This window comes from Hyposmocoma kahamanoa, unplaced genomic scaffold (assembly GCF_003589595.1).
Source record: "Hyposmocoma kahamanoa isolate Upper Pololo Valley unplaced genomic scaffold, ASM358959v1 83, whole genome shotgun sequence".
Taxonomy (NCBI): domain Eukaryota; kingdom Metazoa; phylum Arthropoda; class Insecta; order Lepidoptera; family Cosmopterigidae; genus Hyposmocoma; species Hyposmocoma kahamanoa.
The window spans coordinates 1,768,518-1,790,576 of NW_020654175.1; the positions used below are offsets into that span (position 1 = coordinate 1,768,518).

Sequence of the window (22,059 nt, forward strand, 5' to 3'; positions counted from 1 at the left end):
CGTCGAGCGAGAGCGCGTCGCGCGACTGACCCGCCGCTCGGCGCCTCAACTTCCCGCTGATTCCGTCCGTCGATTTTACCATTAGTGCAGTGCAACGTAGTCCGACTGTCCCGCTCGACGCTGTGTCTACCGACCTCGCGAACGCCTCGGGCCTCGGCTCGGTCCGCCCGGCCCGCGGCCCTCGCAGACGCCGAGAGCCGCCGCGGCCGCCGCGCCCGCCCCGAACGAAGACTCGCCTTCGCATTTTTTAGCTTGTACGGGTCGGCACGGTGAGCTGGTGACGTCGCCGAGTGAAATTCTGCCCTAGGAACGAAGAAAGGCACAACTGTCGTATAAAGCACGCCTAGTAGTATTTTTTTTCGTTTAGGCAGAATTGCACTGCGTAGGAAACGTTTTTCGGTATCGAGTACTGCAGTGATATTTACGAAAAACTTGAAACTTAATCCTAGATTTGAAATTAGACTGACCGAGTAGACAAATTCCGGTCGCCGCGGCGCCGGGGTTTATGATTTGCTTTTTTTTGGGATTAGACGCCGGAACTTCGATAAGTCTCGACTCCGAAGAATGCGACCGACTAGTCCTGATACTTTTGGCTTTGTCGTTTTCTCGGGTGACATTCATGTAATTTGACGAACGTCGCGACGTAACGCGATCGACACGTTTTATAGATAATCAGAAATTTGTGTATATTTTTGTAAAATTTCATATTTTTGTAAACATTCATATTTGGCAGGGTGATTTTTAATTAACCTGTCACCTTTTAACGCAAAGTTTCAACCCCCTAGTTATAGCAAATTACAACTGCCAATTGTACACATGCTCTTAAAAGGTCTCGGGTTCAGTACGATGGACCGACACGACTACGCGGCTGTCGCGACTGTCGCACTTGTTCGTTTTCGATTAGAGTTAAGGACTTTTTAGTTTTAGGTACACGTTTTGCCAAAGCTGTTGAACTCGCGCACAGGGTGTTGCTGCGATGTGTCCCCGGTCACATTTTCTCTATACCACTACGATGTACTGAACGCATGTCGGACGATTCGCAAACAATCAACATCTTTTCTTATTATTATTATTATTTTTAGTGGCTTATTCTATGTCTTTCACAATTCCGCCAATGTCGCGTAGAAAGTCTCTACACGTGAAGAGGTAAAATATCGTTTTTTATTAACGGTCTTGGTATTTGACAAATATTTTCATCATATCAGAGTCATCTGATAACTAACACTTGAAACCAGGTACTACTACTGTTGTAATCCAAAAATTGTGAAAACACGATTCGAAAGTTAAAAAAATACTGAAACGATCTTATTGCGAATAATGTGATTATTTTCAAATCGTGTTATGTCAATTCTACAATTTTAAGACAGAATTTGGTCTCGCGCGCGAAAGTAAACTGTCGCACCGCGGATGACCAGCCGACTTCAACGTGCGAGTACATCGCAGTGGGAACCTGTTGGCTGGCCTTGAATTTAAGTCTCGAAATGTTTATATTTTTATATTCCTTACTACAACAATGCAATGTTGTAAACCATTTAAAAATAATAACTTGTACTTTCCGCAACACCCAACACCCTGTGCCGATAGGTACAATAGGTCATAAGTCGGTTCAATTATTGCAAAATACCTTATTGAATGTGTTACGAGTGTCGACACTAGCCTTTACTGCCACTATTTGTTCTTGACATGTTTTTCATCCGTCGTTTCTTACTCCCCTGCGAGTATGAATAAAAAAAGTGAAAAATAGCGCGTTCAATTGCAGACTGTTTTCGCAACTGAAATGTCTGGTAAAGCCAGAGGGCAGCTATGGAAATGATATTGCTTGAACTTGTTATTTAGTCGCGTTTTTGCGCTGCGTTTGCTCCAAGAATGAATTTATTGTTCTAATTATATTACTACGGGCTTGAATTGTTCATTTGCCTCGGCGATATGGGTACATTTGAAACAGAACGAAATTGGAGAGCACTTCTCTAAGAACTAACTACAGGAGATATATAAAATTTCACATGCACGTACATTTCTGTTATTTTTTTGACTTTAGTGTGACAGAAGCTTATGACTTATTTTGTACAAGTATTTTGTTTCCGTGTTTGTTTATTTGTTTGACAACGACCTCCTCGCAGTTCCGTTTTTAACCATTTAGGACCAAATGCAGCGTCTCTGTTCACATGTTTGTATTCTCATCATTTGCTAAAACGCAATATTTGTTTTAAGTACGGAGAGTGGCAATATACTTTCAAGACTGAAACGTGCCTTTTATTTACATGTTAGCCTTCGCCGGCGTCTTCGTCCGCTTGCTTCGAAGTGGGGTCCAACCCTAATTCCATCCAACCAAAGTCTTAATCCTTTAAGATTTTGGTTGGATGGAGTTATAATAAATATTAAATCCAATTGTGTTATTGTTTTCTTTCGGCAACTATATACACCGCACAGTCGCCAATTTGGTCAATTTACTTAGCCTCGGATTAGATCATGTTATGTTGTGCCGCGAACCCACCGCGCGAACATGTTGTGTACGATTCGCTATTGCGTTTGGAGTCTCCGCCGCGAACTTTGACCGCGGTTTCTCGTAACAGTGATAAATCTCTCGCGTGTTGAGCTTCAAGCTGATTAGAAACGTGTGGTAGTGTTGTTACGCGCAGTAATTATTAAGCGGACGAGAAATGCACACGCACTTCATTTTCATATACGACATTAGTTTCACGTTGTTGAGTGACGAATTTAAGTATCAAAAGGTTTTTTAGAGTGTTTAAATTGCCAAGAAAATGCGCGTTGAAATTCCAAACACGAAAAGATGCTGTTTCTGCTTCCCTTCGCGGCAAGGACTGTTAGTGTTCGCATATTTCAGATTAGTAAGTACTTACTCCGGTACTAATACTATTTAGGTATCATAATGATCGGTGTTAAAAAAAACGCCGTTTTTAGGTTACGTAGCATTGTCTTACTGGCCTACTCTGGGATAACCTTATTCTAGCGTCACTGTTTTTCAATCTCCAGTGCATATGCCATGGGATCTGATTGCACCCAGAGTATTCATTTATTTATTGCATCATATGTACATAGCTACAGATCTTACATTGAGCATACTTAAGATAACATATGGACACTGCAGGGCATCGCAATATTCAATATATACACTCGTGTATACATGTATATACACTCATGCATATATATACATATATACACATGTGTACATATATACAAATATTATTTATCGGAAATACCGCATGCAAAAAAAAAGTAAACTAAACAAAAACTAATAACAATCACAATAATAAAATAACATTATTGGATACATACATTTAAATTTTGAAATAATTAATAGCAGCGTTTTACACTTAGTATTAATAATTCAGACTAGACAAAATTAATTTTAATTTAGATGTAGCGATCACGAAATCATAGACAGATTATAATTATAGTACAGATTATACTTATAATTATAAGTCAAGATTATATAGGTAAATAAACAAATCACACAGTCATAATTAAAATTAAATTCAAAATAAAATACATGTCACAATTAAAGTTAGTGTTAATGTCAAAATACCAAATTAAATTACTAAAATGAATCATTAAAAAAACTCATCGATTGAATAAAAACATTTCTCGGTAAGGAAAGATTTCAATTTTATATTAAAGGTCTTGTCATTTTTTTCGCTTTTAATACTGAGCGGTAATTTATTATATATTTTGATTGCTCTATAATAAGGGCTATTTTTGAACATTTCCATCCTTGGTGTTGGAAGTACCAATTTATGGTAATTTATGGTATGGTGGTAGTAAGTTGTCAAACGGTCGTTTGTTTAGAACACGTAAAAGAGGACATATTTCACCGTATCTTGTCGATAACAAACAGCTTAATAAGGCCAATTCTAGAGCACTAAAATTAGCCTGCTTTGTACAATCCTTACATAAGTTTCAGGTTTCGATTTACCTCTGAAAAATTGGCGCCGAAAAGCGGTCTTTATTTTTTGCGAGATCGGGGTCATATTTATAAGCTGTGTAAGTGTCTATACTTTGGTCGGGACTTCGGGTTGTTTTTCGGGTGGAATGATCATCCCCCGCCTGTGCGAGACTGCCATATTTTGTCATTACGTACTTTCCGCAAGAAATGTTTTAATTGGTTATAGTTCAGGTAAACCTTGTAGGTAGGCATTGTAGTGTAGTTGTGTGTGGATAGTGCTCTGTGTGTAATGAAAAAATCTATACGATTCATGTCTGGTAAATATCTAATAATCGACTTGAAATCTTAGAACTAGAATGATAGTGTATGTTAGTTCTTCTTCTTTTTAGAATATGGCAGGCCGTAGCAGAATATCAGTGGCTTTGTGAAACACTCCGCCATTGTGCTGAGCTACAGACCTTTTTATCTCGCATCACTATTGTTACTGAACACTGTAGAGCGTTATATTTTTATTTATTAATGTGTGGAGATAAATAAACGATTTTATTATTATTATTATACCCAATCCCATGGCGTAACTGAGGACGCCTGATATGTGTTCAATTCAAATTCATGTAAAGGTCTGTACGATATACTAAATCTATGTATGTACGTGATTGATCGAGACGCGTACTTTGGAAACTTTATAGGAAAAGTTGCTGACACAAGGGCGTGGTCACTTAATTCATCATTGTGGGTTACAGTTACTGCTTGAGGTTGTATGTCAACATTGCAGCATATTAGGGTAGACCGGAGGCAAAAGAAACACTCAAAGGCACTCAAAGACACTCGAAAGCACTCAAAGGCACTCCCGGGCACTCAAATGCATTCAAAGGCACTCGCTGGCACTCAAAAGGACTCAAAGGCACGAAAAGCACTCCTGCCTCTCGCAGGCACTCAAAGGCACTTGCGAGCACTCCCGGGGTAAGGTCACCAATTTCGCGGTGAAATGTCGGTGATAGCTCTGTAATTAGGTGCCTCTGCCTTCTTCACATGCCTGTAAGACACGAGTGTATTGTTCTTTTATTATATAAAAGTATTAGGACATAAAGAAATTAAAAATAAATTTAAAAAAACAAATGTTTATTACACGTTACCAATGACGTGTTCGGTAGGTATTTATTTACAATTTTTATATTTATACAATTAAATTAAATCAACGAACAATACAATAACAACAAAAATTATATTTCAGTAGTAAGTAACAAAATTGACACGTATAATAATAAATGTGCATTATATAACTAAAACACCTATAGTAAAATACTCTACAACTACATATTAAAACTAGATATAATAATTAATTACAATAATAAACAAGACCTAATTTATCTAATCTAAATGTAAAGACATTACAGAAATATCTAATGCTCATCTTCAGATGATTCCTCATCATTACTCTCCAATTCGGTAGAGTCTGACAACACGTAATCCTCCTCATCAATTTCGCGAACTGATGATAATTGGGATGGTAGGGAAGGTGGTATAATCAACTGCAGAACCTCTGCTGGCAAAGCAGTAATCTTCTTTCTCGGTAACTCTCTAAATGTGTTGATTACAGGATCGGACGTAATCAGGAGCATTCTCAAAAGATCTTATCTATTCGTGGCAATACGTGACCGCTTCCTAGTGTGTCGCTCACGGAATCTACGGCAATCTTTATTTCTTGCCTCCTGGACTTCTTCATGTAATTTACGGATAGATTTTGGGACTCTATTATATAATCTTGGCAGCATACAGAGCACACTTTTTGACATAAATGCAGTTTTATGTGGCATCATAGATACTGCATCATTATCTCTTCTATTCCTACGTCTTACTTCCACAAGTTTGTTGAACAGATTAGGGTTTGTTTTGACAAATAATACTGATTCTAGTATATACAATGATGGCACCGTTAGTATATTATGTTTTTTTTAAATAGGGCAAACAGCTGTCCATGCGAGAAATATAGCTCTTATACATTTATTTTGTGCTTTAAATACTAAGGGTCGTATTCTAGAACTCTATTCAATGCTCAAGTCAGGATTTGAGCAGACTTGAGTATGATTTCAATTACTGGAAATACGACCCTAATGGCAAGGACTTGAGTATGATTTTCAGTGCTCACTGCAATACTCAAGTCCTGACTTAAGTATTGAGTAGAGTTCTGGAATACGACCCTAAATCCCGATCTGTAGAATTACCCCAAAAAATAATCCCATAGCTTAAATGTGAAGCCACTATACCATAATAAGCCGTCAATAATGAGTTAATGTCAATTGTATGAACCAATCTGCATAAGAAATAAGAAGAAATGCTTAATTTTTTACATAGGTTTTGAATATGTGTTTTCCATGTCAACTTATTATCTACAATTATACCCAAATAATCTATTCTCTGTTACTTGGCCTATACTTATGTTGTCATTACTAACATTGACGTTATTATTATTCTGTCGCTGACTGTAATGCATTACTTTAGTTTTTTCAAAATTAATGCTGAGGTTATTTTCTTTTAACCAAGTTATAATGGACTCTACTGCTTCGTTAATGTCTTGTTTATAAGTAATTTTAGTTTTACACTTAATTGTTATTGTACTGTCATCGGCAAAGAGAGAAACGTGGTGATTCGGTACAACTTTAGGTAGATTATTTATGTACAAAATGAATAGAAATGGGCCCAAGACGCTACCTTGCGGAACGCCGTATTATGGAATGGAGTTACCAATAAAAAACTATTAACTGTGCGTAATTTGCGTGAATTCTAGGAATAAGTCCGCCATTTTAACTTAGCATGTAGATATTGTGGACTTTTGTATCTAACAACGGAGTGCATCAATGTAGAAAAATGCAAAATCCTAGATTCCATATTAAGAATACCTTGTAGGTTTAGCAAAGGTGTTATGTGACTCCTCGGTGGAATTTTGTAACAGAAACGAATGCTGGCGTTTTGAACACGTTGTATTAATTTTTTTGAGGTAGAGAGAAGACAGGGACTGAAAACTATCCGCATAATTCAATTTTGATAAAATAAGAAATTTACACATTTTTAATCTAATATCTTCACTGAGTAAATGACGAATTTTATATAATATCTTTAGTCGAAAGAGGCAAAATCTGGCAATAGACTCTACATGACTCACAAATCGTAACCCACTGTCCACAGTGACACCTAAATTTTTGGCCTGGTTAACAAATTCGACTGATGATCAAGAATACTAATCCTAGGACTGTGTGAAAGAAAGCTTACAACCTGGTTTTTTGAACCCAGAACCATAAACTTAGATTTAGTTGGATTTAGAATCAAAGCATTATGATTTCACCATCGGGCAGTACTATCAAGATCGGAGTTGATCCTGGAAAGGGACAGATTTAAGTCCTGTGGACTCGTATGAATATAAATTTGGACATCATCCGCATAAAGATGGCACTTGCAGTATTTCACATTCTTTATGATATCTGCAGAGTACAAAACAAAAAGAATGGGTCCTAATATCGATCCTTGTGGCACGCCTCTATGCACATTCATTACAGAAGATCTGGAGATATGGCCGTTCAATTTCTGAACTTTGACAATTTGAGTCCTATCAGTCAAGTAACTACTGAACCATTTTACTGTAGCTGTGTCAAAACCATAGTATGTAAGTTTGGCAAGCAGTAAGGGGATACCGATAGAGTCGAACGCTCGTGAAAAATCGAGTAGAGTCAGTATAGTGGCCATACCCTTATCCTGAGCGTCTAGTATATTATCTACCACTTCTGAAGAACAGTTGAAGTACTGAGATCTTTTCTGAAACCAGACCAGACAGAAGTAGAATTATATTTCTTTCCAAAAACGCAGTCAATTGCCAAAATACTATCCTTTCCAGTACTTTGGATAAATAGGGCAGTAAACTAATTGGTCTAAGGTCTTTATAATGATTAGGATTCGAAATTTTGGGTATGGGCGTAATCAGAGCAGTCTTCCAGTCAAGCGGAAATGTCGAGGAACAAATATGGATTTGTTGATAATATTCGTTACAAGAGGTAGAATGTGCGGCAATGTTAATAAAACCATATCCGAATTTATATTATCTTCCCCTGACGCTCCCGATTTTATTGAAAGTACGGCTCTACCCACCTCTATTTCATTTACTGTTCGCAGAGCAAAAATACTACTAAATGATTATCACTAATATCGGTTTCTTACCACGGTATGACTTCTTTTTATTTTCCACAACACACGAACACGCCGCCATTCTGTCAGCACCATCAACAATAAAATTATGGAAGAGGTATGTTGATGACGTATTTTGCATAATGGAAGGAAAGGAGCAACATATACAAAATTATTTAGCACGTCTTAATAACACCCATAACAAAATGAAGTTCACTTGTGAAATTGAGAAAAATCGCGCGTTGCGTTGAAAAATTGCATTTTTGGATGTATTGGTCAAAGTCCGACAAGACGGTTCACTCGGTCATTCTGTGTACAGAAAACCAACTCACACGGACAAATATTTACATGCCACTTCACATCATCACCCAAAACACCTACATTCGGTCGTCAGGTCATTAACCAATTGAGCTTATGATCTTTGTGATGCACACCACCTACCACAGGAACAGGAGCACGTTAAGACGGTTTTGCGACAGAATGGATACAAAATAAGAACATTTAAACCAATGTACAAAAGGATGAAGCAAATTGACGTAGAGAGACTACCAGTTTTTCTACTCTATGTACTATGGTGACAGATAAAATAGCCAGGTTGCTAAGGAAGTTTTCCATAAAAACTGTTTTCACCCCCTTAACCAAAATAGGAAAAATGTTACGTTCACCAAAAGACCACCTTCCTTTACAAACACCGGGCGTCTATAAAGTGAACTGCAGTTGTGGGAGCTCGTATATCGGTCAGACTAAACGAACAATAAATTGTCGTTCGTATGAAGGAACACATTACACACAGAGCAGTAAAAAACAATGATGCACAGAAGTCGGCTATAGCACAACATCTCACACAGACTGACACTAACCACTGGATCGAGTTGCATAGCCCCCAGGTGCTCTCGACAGAACATCACTACATACTACGGTTGGTACGAGAAGCCATCGAGATCACGAAGTATAAAACATTTAACCGTGATGATGGTTTTAAACTGTCCAGTGCATGGAATCTGGTCCTTAGTGCGTGCAGTAATAAAAACAAAAACACCTCGAGTTCAGTTTCGCGTGTAGTTACAGTGAGTGTGGTTTGTGTGAAAAAAGTGAGTGACAATGGTAACGTCACAACAAATCGCGATGAAGGTAGTCGTCGACAGCGCAAGAGGGTAGACAGATATGTCTGCTCTTAAAGCTGTCATCTGTCGCCGTCCAGTCAACCCGTGACCATGGAGCGTGCAACCGTTCCGAAATATCGGGAAAATAAAAAGAAGTCATACCGTGGTAAGAAACCTGATATTAGTGATAATCATTTAGTGAATAACCACGAAAGTCTTAAAATCTATATAAAAATACTACTGTTGTATTTATTCTGCTTAAAGAATGCCACTTCGGAAAGTGGAATTGCGTCAATACATGGGAGGGTTAGAAAATGTATTTATTTATTTATTTTGTACAACTTACACTTACAGTACTTATAACTAAACATGTAAGTCATAGTCACAAAAAAGGTTGAGTCGATCACCGGCCAAAGATAGGAAGCGGAATTTGGACCACAGAGCTTTGTTCGCTTTTAAAATGTTTGTTTATTTCTTCAGGATCAGAAATTTGAGGTGGCAAGGTCTCATATCGTTTATTACAAGAAAGAACATCATTCTTTAAGTTTTTCCAGAGCCTTTCGGGGTCCTTGGAGCAGCTATTTATACGTTGGTAAAATATGCTCGTACTTCAGAGAGCATAGCTATGTTAACTTGTTTTTTTGAGGCTTTTATAATAATCCTTATGAGTGTCGAGTCGGCTGCGATGGAATCGGCAAAGAGTTTCTTACCCAGATCAATAATAAGTTTAGTATTAGGAGTTACCCACGGAGTAGATTTCGTTTAGAGTTAATTTAAATTGATGTACAATCAATATTTTTGTTAATAAATGAACATTTTTGTTGTACGTACACTGAGACATTAGCAGACGTCTAGTTTTGACATATGTTTTTAAATTATTTTTGATACTAACTAGTTTTGTTAGACAGTTGTTTTATTTGTAGTGAAATATTTTTTAGATTTGAAAATTATTTGATTACTGAACATAATTTTATATGCATTAAGTTTCTGATATGCACTTCAATATTTCCCATTTTTTATGGAGGTACAGCCTGCGGCGGAACTACAAGAGGAGGGTGATTTTTTTCAAAAATTCGATATTTGCTTGATTTTGAAAAGTGTAAAGTTCATAGACCTTTCCTAACAGTCGCCGTTTAGGTATTTCTTGCTCACTTCAGTTTTTGGATAAACTCCCTTGGACTCACGACGGTTCTGCCCGTTTGTTATTGCAGATAGTATTGTCATTGCGTGCATTAATGACAGCGTACGGCATCTGGGTGTTAAGCGGCGACTACATGAGGTCGTTGTCGTGGACGGCGTACGCCATCGAGGTCGTCTTCATAGTGGAGGAGGTGCTGTTCGCTGCGCTCAACGTGCTGTTGAGCCTCGCCCTCATCGCCGCTGTGCACTCGGTGAGCCAAACACGCGACGGCGTAACATTGCCGCTCGACCTGGCACTCGGCTCTCGGCTCTCGGGCATGCTAAGCGGCTTAACAGTCGTTTTGCAAAACTATATAAAACGCTTATTACACTACCGACTTTAAGGGCCCTGCGTGCGTGCTGCGTGAGCGTGGCTCCAAGTTATGGCGTTGCTTTTATTATAATTAAAATAATATAATATTAAGATTTTATTTAGTTTTCTTACTAATTAAGCAACTTTACTTAGTTTTTTTTTAAAAAAAAAGGTGTCACGTAGGTTAACTTGCGATACTAACCTTAATTAAAGTTATGTGAACAGACAATAATTTCACTGTTTGTGAAGTCTGGCGCGTATATGCAAATAAAAGGTTATGTTAACGCCTGACGTTAAATTGAATTTTAATAACAATGGGAGGTGAAACTAGTGCAAAGGATTCGCAAAGCTTACTGGAACTTTGCACAAAACGTAGTTCAATTAAAGGCCAAGTCACCAAGTTTAAACGCTAACGCAGCCTCTTTATCTGACGTTGCTAGTGAAGATGGAATAAAAGTTTTATTTTCTCCACCTTACGCACCTCACTTTGGCGGAATCTTTGAAGCCGGCATAAAATCCGCTAAGTACCATATTAAACGCGTTGTGGGTAACTCGCACTTAACTTTTGAAGAGTTAGGTACTCTTTTTGCACAAGTAGAGGCCGTAATGAACAGCCGTCCTCTTTGTCCCCTGTCATCCTCTCCTGATGATGTGCCTAACTTCCGGGCACTTCCTCATTGGTCGAGCTCTCACCGCGATACCTTCACCTGATGGAAGACTGCAACCCTGTGACGGTGTGACCTCCTTACACCGTCACCCAACTTCTTGTATCGCCTTTCTCCACTTGCGTCGTATCATTTTTTTCTTTTACTTGTATTTAAATTTTAAATTAAACCAATTAATTGAGCCGGGAACCAAATCAGGAGTCCTAACGAGCTAATACTATTACACCTCCCTCAGTTAGGGGTCGGGCCTGGAAATCGATTAGTGTTTTAAGCGTTTTAGTACTACGGATCCCTAAAAAAATGCGAATTTCCATAGCTTCAGGTTCGAAATTAAAGGACTGGACTTAAGTGACAGTAGAACAATCACGCAGCCCTTGTTCCAGTATACAATTCCATTTTCTTGTAAATATTTGTTTCGTGTCCGGTATTGAGAGCACCTACTGTCGTCAGCCATTGGAAAGTATTAATTTTATGAAAATAATGTTATTATAATTCATGTTACTAATACGCAACAATAAAAGTAGAATTTTAAGTATTTTTAAAAGAATGTAAAGCGATTCACTGATGCACTATTTCACAATTAAATTAACCATTACCCCGAGAGTAAATATAGGGTTCGGGGTGGCTAATAATAAAAACAAATGTTACTAAATATTTCCTGTAATTTATTTTGAAACGGTGCCTGTCTTTAATTTTTAGAAGAGCTTCGCGATATTCGGCCCATATTATCGGTGCGAGCTAATCGGTTTGTTCGTCAACGTGGTGCTGGTAGTCGTGGGCGTGGCTATGTATGTCGCCGCGCTGTTTGCCCACGAGCTGCCCATCGCCTATGCTTGGTTCATTCTGGTTGAGAACTTCCCTTCTGTGCTGTATTTAGGTGAGTGCATCATCTTCGGAAATGAGCGATGAACATTATATTTAGTTAATCTCAACAAACATACTTTTGGTTGTACTATTTCAAAACATTATGTATATCTTAAGTATTTAAGTGTACGTCTGCTATTATTTCGTTTATCTATAATATTATTACACATATAGTACGGATGACTTATAAACAGTCATAGTCAAACCACTTTACTAAAAAGATGATAGGGAAGTCATGAAGAACTATAGGCCCATATCATTGTTATCAGTCATATCAAAAATATTTGAAAAATACATAAGTTCACAATTACAAATATTTTTAGGAAAATATAATATATTAGCGCGTGAGCAAAAAGGTTTTCGACCAAAAAAGAATATAAACATGGCTATATATGATTTTATGCAGGAAGTTATATCAAGTGTAGATGAAAGTACTCCAGTCTGCTCTATTTTTTGCGACATGACTCAAACGTTTGATCATGTAGAGCACAAAATACTTTTAGGAAAATTAGAAACCTATGGTATAAGAGGTAATATTCTTAAACTAATTTCATCGTATCTTAATAATCGAAAACAAATCACTGAAATCAGCAACATAAATATCCGTACCAAAACAGAATGTCCTTAGATCTTGTAGTAAAACAATTATGTACGGCGTTCCGCAAGGTAGCGTCTTGGGCCCATTGCTATTCATTTTGTACATAAATGATCTACCTAAAGTTGTACCGAATCACCACGTTTCTCTCTTTGCCGATGACAGTACAATAACAATTAAGTGTAAAAATAAAATTACTTATGAACAAGACATTAACGAAGCAGTAGAGTCCATTATAACTTGGTTAAAAGAAAATAACCTCAGTATTAATTTTGAAAAAACTAAAGTAATGCATTACAGTCAGCGACAGAATTATAATAACGTCAATGTTAGTAATGACAACATAAGTATAGGCCAAGTAACCGAGACTAGATTTTTGGGTGTAATTGTAGACAATAAGTTGACATGGAAAACACATATTCAAAACCTATGTAAAAAATTAAGCATTTCTTCCTATGCCTTATACAGATTGGCTCATATAATTGATATTAACTCATTATTGACGGTTTATTATGGTATAGTGGCTTCACATTTAAGCTATGGGATTATTTTTTGGGGTAATTCTACAGATCGGGATTTAGTATTTAAAGCACAAAAGAAATGTATAAGAGCTATATTTAGCATTTCTCGCTTGGACAGCGGTTTGCCCTATTTAAAAAAATATAATATACTAACGGTGCCATCATTGTATATTCTAGAATCAGTATTATTTGTCAAAACAAACCCTAATCTGTTCAACAAACTTGTGGAAGTAAGACGTAGGAATAGAAGAGATAATGATGCAGTATCTATGATGCCACATAAAACTGCATTTATGTCAAAAAGTGTGCTCTGTATGCTGCCAAAATTATATAATAGAGTCCCAAAATCTATCCGTGAATTACATGTAGATTTGTTTAAGAAAAAATGTAAGCAGTATTTAATTGATAAATGTTTTTATAATATAAATGATTATATGAATACGAGATGGATTTAGGGCCCAATTATAATTGTTTTTATATCTAGTAAGATTACAGATGCATTTGACTAATTTATGTTATTATTGCCTTTGATTCATTTTTGACATGCGCATATTTTATGGAGGCTTAGAAATGTAAATTATGTAAGTTTGACATTAACATGATTTTTCGCTTTATTTTTGACATTGTTAATTTTTACTAATTTTTATTATATTTTTTCTTTACATATTTACTAATCTTTGACAGTTTTTAATTATAATATTTTGTATATTATGCGACCACCACTAATTATATTTGTATGTTTCGACGAAACTAGTTGTAGTAGCACTGTTAATGTATTGAACTGATCTGATGAACTTATTGTTCCTACTTCCACAAATAAATCGATCTTTATCTTTATCTTAAAGCTCTGAGAGTCCCGTCACTTGATATTATAAAAAAAAATAAAATATATACCTCGCAGAACTATAATACTAATGTCATAAACAATAACTTTAGTTCCATTAGGCTTCCCTCTCCGAACGCGATAGCGATAAGACGTGCTTAGCGTGGGTGCTGTGTTCAAATAAATAAAAACATCTTTAAGTACCTGGAAGAGGCGCAACAAAACAGTGGCACAGATATATCAGTGAGTTAATTTTTAAACACTAATATTCAACACGACACTTTTATACACCTACTAGTCTCCGATCGAGAAATATAATACAAAATAAAATTTTTCATAATACCCACTACATTTGTGAGAGCTCTAGCTAAACTGGACGGAAAGAGACTTTGTAAGAAACCGTCGATCTCGGCTACATAAGGAAGGTCTGTCAACATAAACTTCACCTCACTGCTTACAGGAGCAGTGCATTAAATAAATTATTATTCCTAATAACACAGTATGCCATTAAAAAGGACTCCGCCATCGTCATCGTCTACGCCCATAAATACAGAGTCTCTGAAAGCACCGACCCAAAAACAAATATGTCTTTCTGACCCTAACTTGAGTGCATCATGTGACGAAAATTTTCAATCACCCGCATTTGTAACGCAACGCATTAAAAGGAGGTGTGATGACGAGGAAATTCACATTATTGAAATGCTTAAAGAACTTAAGGCGGGGCAAGCATCATTTACTTCAGTTTTGAAAACGGTAAAAGAGGACCTGATGGCACAAAATAAGAAACTACAGGACTCCGTCGAGTTTTTATCTGCTAAATATGACGATGTCCTCGAACAGATGAAACAAATTGAGACCGATAGGCTGGAGGATCGAAAGTACATCCAACAATTAGAGGACAAAATTGATTACTTGGAGAAACGGTCCCGATATGCTAGTGTGGAAATAAGAAACATACCGAAACAAGACAAAGAGTCTAAACAGGACTTATTAAACATTGTTAGGGAGATAGGCAAATCCGTCAATTTACATATCCAGGCTAATGACGTCAAAGATACATTCCGTACAAACAACAAGTTCGGTAACAAGCCTGTAATCGTAGAATTCAATTCGGTAATACTCAAAGAAAGCCTAATCAAGTCCGTAATTTCCTTTAACAAAAATAAAAGCCGGGATGATAAGCTCAACTCTGCACACTTGAAAATTGGCGGGCCGAAAACTCCTATATACATGTCCGATAATCTCTGTGCCAAGACTAGAAAACTCTTTGCGGTGACCCGAGAATTTGCTTCTGCCAACTTTTTCAAATATTGCTGGACATCATATGGACAAATTTACCTACGAAAAGATGACGAGTCCCCTCGAGTTCGAATTGATTCAGAACGGGATTTGTCAACTCTGAAGAATAAGAACTGACTAGGCATTTTAATTTTAATTCTAAGTCTGAATCTCATAAAAAAAAAGATTTATATTCGCTGGTACTTACTTACTTTTATTTTTGTTCTTCTTTTTTGTATGGATCTTTTTGTATTCTATATCTATAAGTTAATAACCAATAATGTAATGTTAGACAAAATCCAATTTATTAATAAAAAAAGTCGTAATTGGTATCACTTCTTTATCATAATGTTCAAACTAATAAACAATAATGTAATATTAGACGCACGCACACCACCTCATGATATTAAACCTTACACGCACACAAATCTGAGCACATCACCTCACTCTCACACAAGCACAAACACTATCTACAAGTCAAAACTCACTCCTCATAACACAAACACTATTTACAAATCAAAACACACTCCATATAACATAATCAAAACTCATTTTATTACTAAAAAAAGTTGTGAATGGTATCACTACTTTATCATAATGTTCAAATTATTGTATACATTGTATCACATTGACAAAGTGGAAATTTCTCTTAAAATTCGATAATATATACTTACAAAATGACATTGATTCTTTTGCTGTATCAGAATCAGCCAAAATAGGTAATATCGAAAATTGTCAGTCACAAATGGATAGCTCTAAACACTTTTTAAAACTTTTAAATCAGAACATTCGCAGTATTTCATGCAATATGCCTGGGCTAGAAACTCTAATAGCAAGATCCAAAGTCAATTGGGACGTCATGGTGTTGACAGAATGTTGGTTAAAATCTAATCCTAACATACCAATATTAAATGGATACAATAGATTCGCTACTAGTAACAATATCATACAAAATGACGGAGTTGTAATTTACGTAAATAACAGCTTATCTGTTGATGTGGAGGAGCCATCCTTCGCTGAAGCAAATTGTCTAGTAGCCAAATTTGATTTTGACGTCGTTATAATCGCTATATATCGTTCACCATCATACAAAAACCTATCAAAATTTCAAAACTCATTAGATCATATTTTAGCTAATTACTCTAAATACGGCACGGTTATTCTCACGGGAGATATTAATATAAATATAAGCGGCGAAAATTTAGATGTTACCTCTAGTGATTATTTAGATCTAGCAGCCTATCACGGGTTGCTGACTGCGCATACTATACCCACTCGTCTGAGTAACTGTCTTGATCATATACTTTTAAAAACGAAAGCACAAGCGTTTACATACGTCGCTGAAAGTAGTGTAACAGATCATGAAACTGTCGTATTGTTCCTTAGATTAAAGCGAATTATCAACTATTCAACAACTTATTTATCCAGTGTTAATTACGACGGAGTATTTTCCAGTTTAACAAACATAGACTTTAAACCACTTTTTGAATCTAATGACGTTGATTTTGCCACTGATTATCTGATCTCCTCTGTAGCCCAAGCAGTAGCATCTAACACCAAATTAGTAGCCCTTTCGAAGAATAAAAGAATCATAAAACCTTGGATTACTCCAGGATTGCTGCGGTGCATGCGTAACCGAGACAATCTTCATAGAAAAGCAAAAAAGAATCCAAATAATACAATTGTCACTATAACTTATAAGCGCTATCGCAACTATTGCAATAATTTATTAAAAAAGCTTAAAAGAGACTATGAGAAGTGTGAACTTGATAAGGCTAAAAATAATCCTAAATTACTTTGGAAGACCATAAATATTATCACCAACAGAAAAGAAATGCAAATGCCTGCTGCAAAGCTGATTTCTATCGGCACTGATACTCGTGATGCTATTAACAAGGTAAATGACTTTTTTGTAAATGTGGGAAGGAATCTGGCCGAAAATATTATTACAACACATACCACCCCTAATTTGAATACTGCAGTTGCCAGTAGCTCTTTGCATTCAATGGTGTTCTTGCCCACGGATGAAGGCGAAGTTGAGAGATTGATTGTGTCATTGAAAAGCAATGCGGTGGGATGGGATAATATCAGTGGTAAAGTTTTGAAATCTATTAAGGATTTAATTGTGCCACCTTTGACGTACATATGTAATTTGGCGATTATGAGTGGCATTTTTCCGCGAGCCTTCAAGAAAGCATTGATCATACCTGTCCACAAGAGTGGAGATCGGGACCGTGTCGACAACTATAGGCCAATATCTATACTGCCATCAATGTCCAAAGTACTAGAAAAGATCATGAATACAAGGCTGATTACTTTTCTAGAAGCAAAAAAGCTGCTTTCTTCATCACAATTCGGTTTTCGTGCCGGCAGTTCGACAGAGAATGCCGTGCACGAACTTACTAGCTATATTTTTCAAAATATAGATGAAGGAAAGAAATGCTTAGCTGTATTCCTAGATTTAGCGAAAGCTTTCGACACGGTCTCAATCCCACTTTTGATCAAGAAACTGGAGCGAATAGGTATCAGAGACACGCAGCTTAGACTTTTTAGTAGTTTCTTGAGCAATAGAACGCAATATGTTAAGATCGGGGATATTGTTAGTGACGATCAACCGCTCTCTTACGGCATTCCGCAGGGAAGTATTTTGGGGCCTACCCTCTTCCTAGTTTATGTAAATGAACTATGTAATTTAGAGTTACTCAATGGCCGTATAATTTCTTTCGCTGATGATACCACTTTAACATTTAGTGCTAAAAGTTGGGAAGAAGTATTCACGTACGCCCAGCATGGTTTTGACAATGTGAACGATTGGTTATGTAACAATGTTTTGACTTTAAATATAGATAAAACCAAATATATTACCTTCACAAAGCGGGGTTACGTAACTAACATGCCTTTCTCCATTGTGGCGCATTAATGTCCTCCGCCGCATGACATTAGTTGTAATTGCTCCAAGTTAGAGAGTGTTAGGACAATCAAATACCTTGGGATATATATCGATGACAATCTCAATTTTAATAAACATGTTGATAGACTGGTACCAAGGATACGGAAGCTAATATATATCTTTAAGAATTTACGTAATGTTGCAGACCATAGAACTATCAAAATAGTGTACACAGCGCTATGTCAATCTATACTTTGCTACTGTATAACTAGTTGGGGCGGAACTTACAAATCTACCATGTTAAAACTAGAAAGGGCACAAAGAGCGGTACTCAAGACTTCCCAAAATCTTAACATTTTATTTCCCACTTCAGAGTTATTTAAACTATGCAAAGTACACACAGTTCGGCAACTATACATTATGTGCGTTATCGCAAAAGTTCATTCCAAGTTACCATATGAACCCTCTATAATAACATCAAAAAGACGCAAGGATATTGTATGCAGTTATAGACAACACTCAACATTCTCTCATAGAGCGTTTTCATTTTTGGGTGGTTTCATATATAATAAATGTAATAAAATGTTAAATTTGTACCCATTAAGCAAACAGGAATGTAAACGAACTGTTTCCGAATGGTTGCTTACACTAGGTTATGATAAAACAGAAAATCTACTATTAGTAAATATTTAATATTGTTATAATCACCTAGTGTGCTGTTTGCAATTAGTTATAATACAGACTACACACGCACACACCAACCCACCAACCCACAAACACACAATAACTCACTCTCTCACTCACACTCACACACACACACACTCATAGACACATAAATACATACATACATACTTAAACAGACAAACAAATTAATCACACAATTATATAGGTGCTTTATGAAATTGAGTAATTATAAAGATCTTTTTCTATGTATTAATAGCTTACTATTATTTATTTATTTTTGTGAATGTATCCACGTGCAATATTTGACTGAAATGTCCGTGGGGTGGAGGCCTGGTGATCCATAACACAGGTTTTAACCTAGCTTGGACACCAGTCTCCCACAATAGCATTGTAAATATATATATTTGTACATTTAACCCTTGTAAATTTGTCAGCTATTGGGAGAAATAAATAAATTTTGTTTGTTTGTTTGTTTGTTTGTATCTTCATCTTTATGTCTTGACGCGCTTTGTCCGCCGGTGTAGGCAGGAACCGTGGACTTCCACCTGCTGCCACAAACCCCCTATTCCTCTTCGTCTCCTCCACTCCCTTCGTTCTCTTCTTACTTGCCCGTTTATGCCTCGTACTTTTAGCCTAACCTTTTTTGAAGACATCTCCAATCTGATCGAGATAAATGTACGCCGAGGCTTACCCGCGCCCTCGTTCACATTCGTTCCATTCCATGGCGTTCTACTAACACTCATTTTTTCTATGTGACCAAACTATCATTTATTTTGATAATTACACTTAGGGTCGTATTCTAGAACTCTACTCAATGCTCAGGTCAGGATTTGAATATGGTTTAAAGCACTCGAAATCATACTCAAGTCCCTGCCATTAGGGTCGTATTTCCTGTACTTGTGTTTCCAGTGTAATCTTTACTTGAGCATTGAGTAGAGTTCTAGAATACGACTCTTAGTTAACAGAATAAGAAAAGTTGTAATTAGAGAAGGTTCAGCGATATATCGAACGGAGAGGTTGCAGCAGACCGGCGAGGTGGATTTAGTCCTCGGTTGTAAATGTGGTAGAGTTAACTGTAGATGTTTACTGAACAATATTATTTCAACTTTCAGTGTTGCAAGTGCACATACTATCGTTATCCAAGAACGAAATATTTAAGCTGTCGACCAATCAAGGCTTCAGGTTCGTGAACCACGCCGCTGCTGGCGAACAGTGCACATATTTCGGCGACGTCCGCGCTGCTCGCGCTAGTGCCGATGACGCACGTGACAGTCTCGCGCTTCACGGCACTGATGTTTAGCCGCCAGGGCCGCAAGCTACTCGTTGTACCTATTCAATAAATAATATGTATCTAACGTGGTGGTTGACTTATTTTTTAAATCCCTCCACCTACGCCTACTTTTAACCGACTTAAAAAAAGGAAGAGGAATTAACAAAATTCGACTGTATGTTTTTTTTGTATGTATGTTACGCGATAACTCCGATATTTGTGAACCGATGTTCATGATTCTTTTTTGTTGGAAAGAGGGTGCCTCCATAGTGGTACCTTTAACGGTGGCTGTTCACGTATGAAGATTCATTTTTATAAATAGCGCCTAAATTTTATTATAAGGAGCAATTATTTTAATGGTTGATTTCGCTATTCTCCAATTCAAGGCGTTTTTCTCTCAATATACTTTGAGTAGTGAGGACCGATTTTTATTATCTCCTGTGTCAAGTCCCGTATAGTGGCGAACTAATGGATGAATCTGATAACCGATTTCAATAAAACTTGGTAATTATATGCAATTCCACGTACTTCCGAGGTCGGTTTTTTGGTACTCTGTACTGAGATTATCAACTTCTTCAATTTGTTTTAAAGCATTGTACCAACTTCTATATACTTTTATATTGAGCAATTATATTATACGTAGTACGTATTGCAATAATTATGTAAAATGATAATTTAAGAATGTCAAATTGTACAACTGTGATTGTAATTGAAGAATAAACAAATAAATGTAAATTATAAATGAAATTTTATTTGACAGTTTATTCGAATGTCTAAAAATGTACACGTCCTACTAGTGTTAAGTGCCATTTGCCAATTAGCGGCTAGTCGCGGGCGGCCGACCGCGCGCTGCTCTGTTCTACTTCAGAGTCGCGGCCGCGTCAATGGGTAGGTATAGCATAACGACTTATTTGAAGAAATAAGATTCACGCGGGGCCAGCCGCCCGCGACTAACCGCTTAGTGGAAAATGCGTGTAATATGGCGACTAGTACGTCTTGTTTTCCCATACATTCGCACCTTATTTGCCCGCGCCACTTTCTGGTCGCTGCCAAGAGAGCGTCCTTGTTGAGGTCTAGAGTTTGTCGTCGACCTCGAATTCGAGTTTCACTCCTTTCTCTCGCACCATGTTCCAGCGCCGATCAACACCGAGTGCTTTGTAGGACGGGCACCGGTGTAGCGTGTGGGGTTGGCCGCAGTTTGGGCAGCGGTCCGTTTGTTCCATCTCCGTGGCAGTGTACACGGCGTTCGCCTTCTTCACTATCGCGGGTCTTACTTCTCTCTTTGTCGTTGCGGCAGTACTCGCGGCGGGCGAGTACATATAGTGCGGCGCTCTGTCGGCCTCGCGCATAAGGAAGCGTGATAGCACGATGATCTCTGGGTCTGCTGCTCCTTCGTGATCTGAGGCGTAGTCGCACCAGCGGGACTGGATGTGCGGGCTCAACTTGTCAAGCACTTCTCGAGCCAGCAGTGGGTTGTACAGAAATCCACGCTTGTCTATGGTTTTCAGCACATAGACAACGTTCTGAAGCTTCACGGCGAACGTGTTCAGTTCTGTAGCTGACGCATAGGTTAGGTTAGGTTTTTTTTTAAGTTCATGAGTACGGCTTGACATGGGGTCCGCGCTAATGGGATACACTTCTCCCAAGTCTGCCTGTTATTGATGGTGAAGAGTGGTTTAGTATGGAAATGGATGACGTGATTTAGTGTGAGTAAATATAAGAATGGAAATAAATGCTTACTAAGAAGCATAGAAAGTGTTTAGATAAGTAAAACGTTGGATGTATAGATAGTGT

At 37.3% G+C, this 22,059-nt stretch overlaps 2 protein-coding genes across 2 annotated transcripts in view; both read left to right on the forward strand.

Annotated features, from left to right (window-relative positions):
- LOC113234328 overlaps window positions 1–273 on the forward strand; it is a 19,309-nt gene extending 19,036 nt beyond the window's left edge. Inside the window, exon 12 of the mRNA XM_026469627.1 lies at window positions 86–273. Within this exon, the coding sequence (XP_026325412.1) occupies window positions 86–273 (188 nt within the window). The remainder of the gene's footprint in view (window positions 1–85) is intronic.
- Window positions 274–2,757: 2,484 nt separating this feature from the next.
- On the forward strand, window positions 2,758–20,438 carry LOC113234334. Its single transcript, XM_026469636.1, has 4 exons — window positions 2,758–2,849; window positions 10,395–10,574; window positions 12,040–12,217; window positions 20,108–20,438. The coding sequence occupies exons 1-4, from the start codon at window positions 2,763–2,765 to the stop codon at window positions 20,293–20,295; spliced, it is 633 nt and encodes a 210-aa protein (XP_026325421.1). The 5' UTR covers window positions 2,758–2,762; the 3' UTR covers window positions 20,296–20,438.
- The last annotated feature ends 1,621 nt before the right edge of the window (window positions 20,439–22,059 follow it).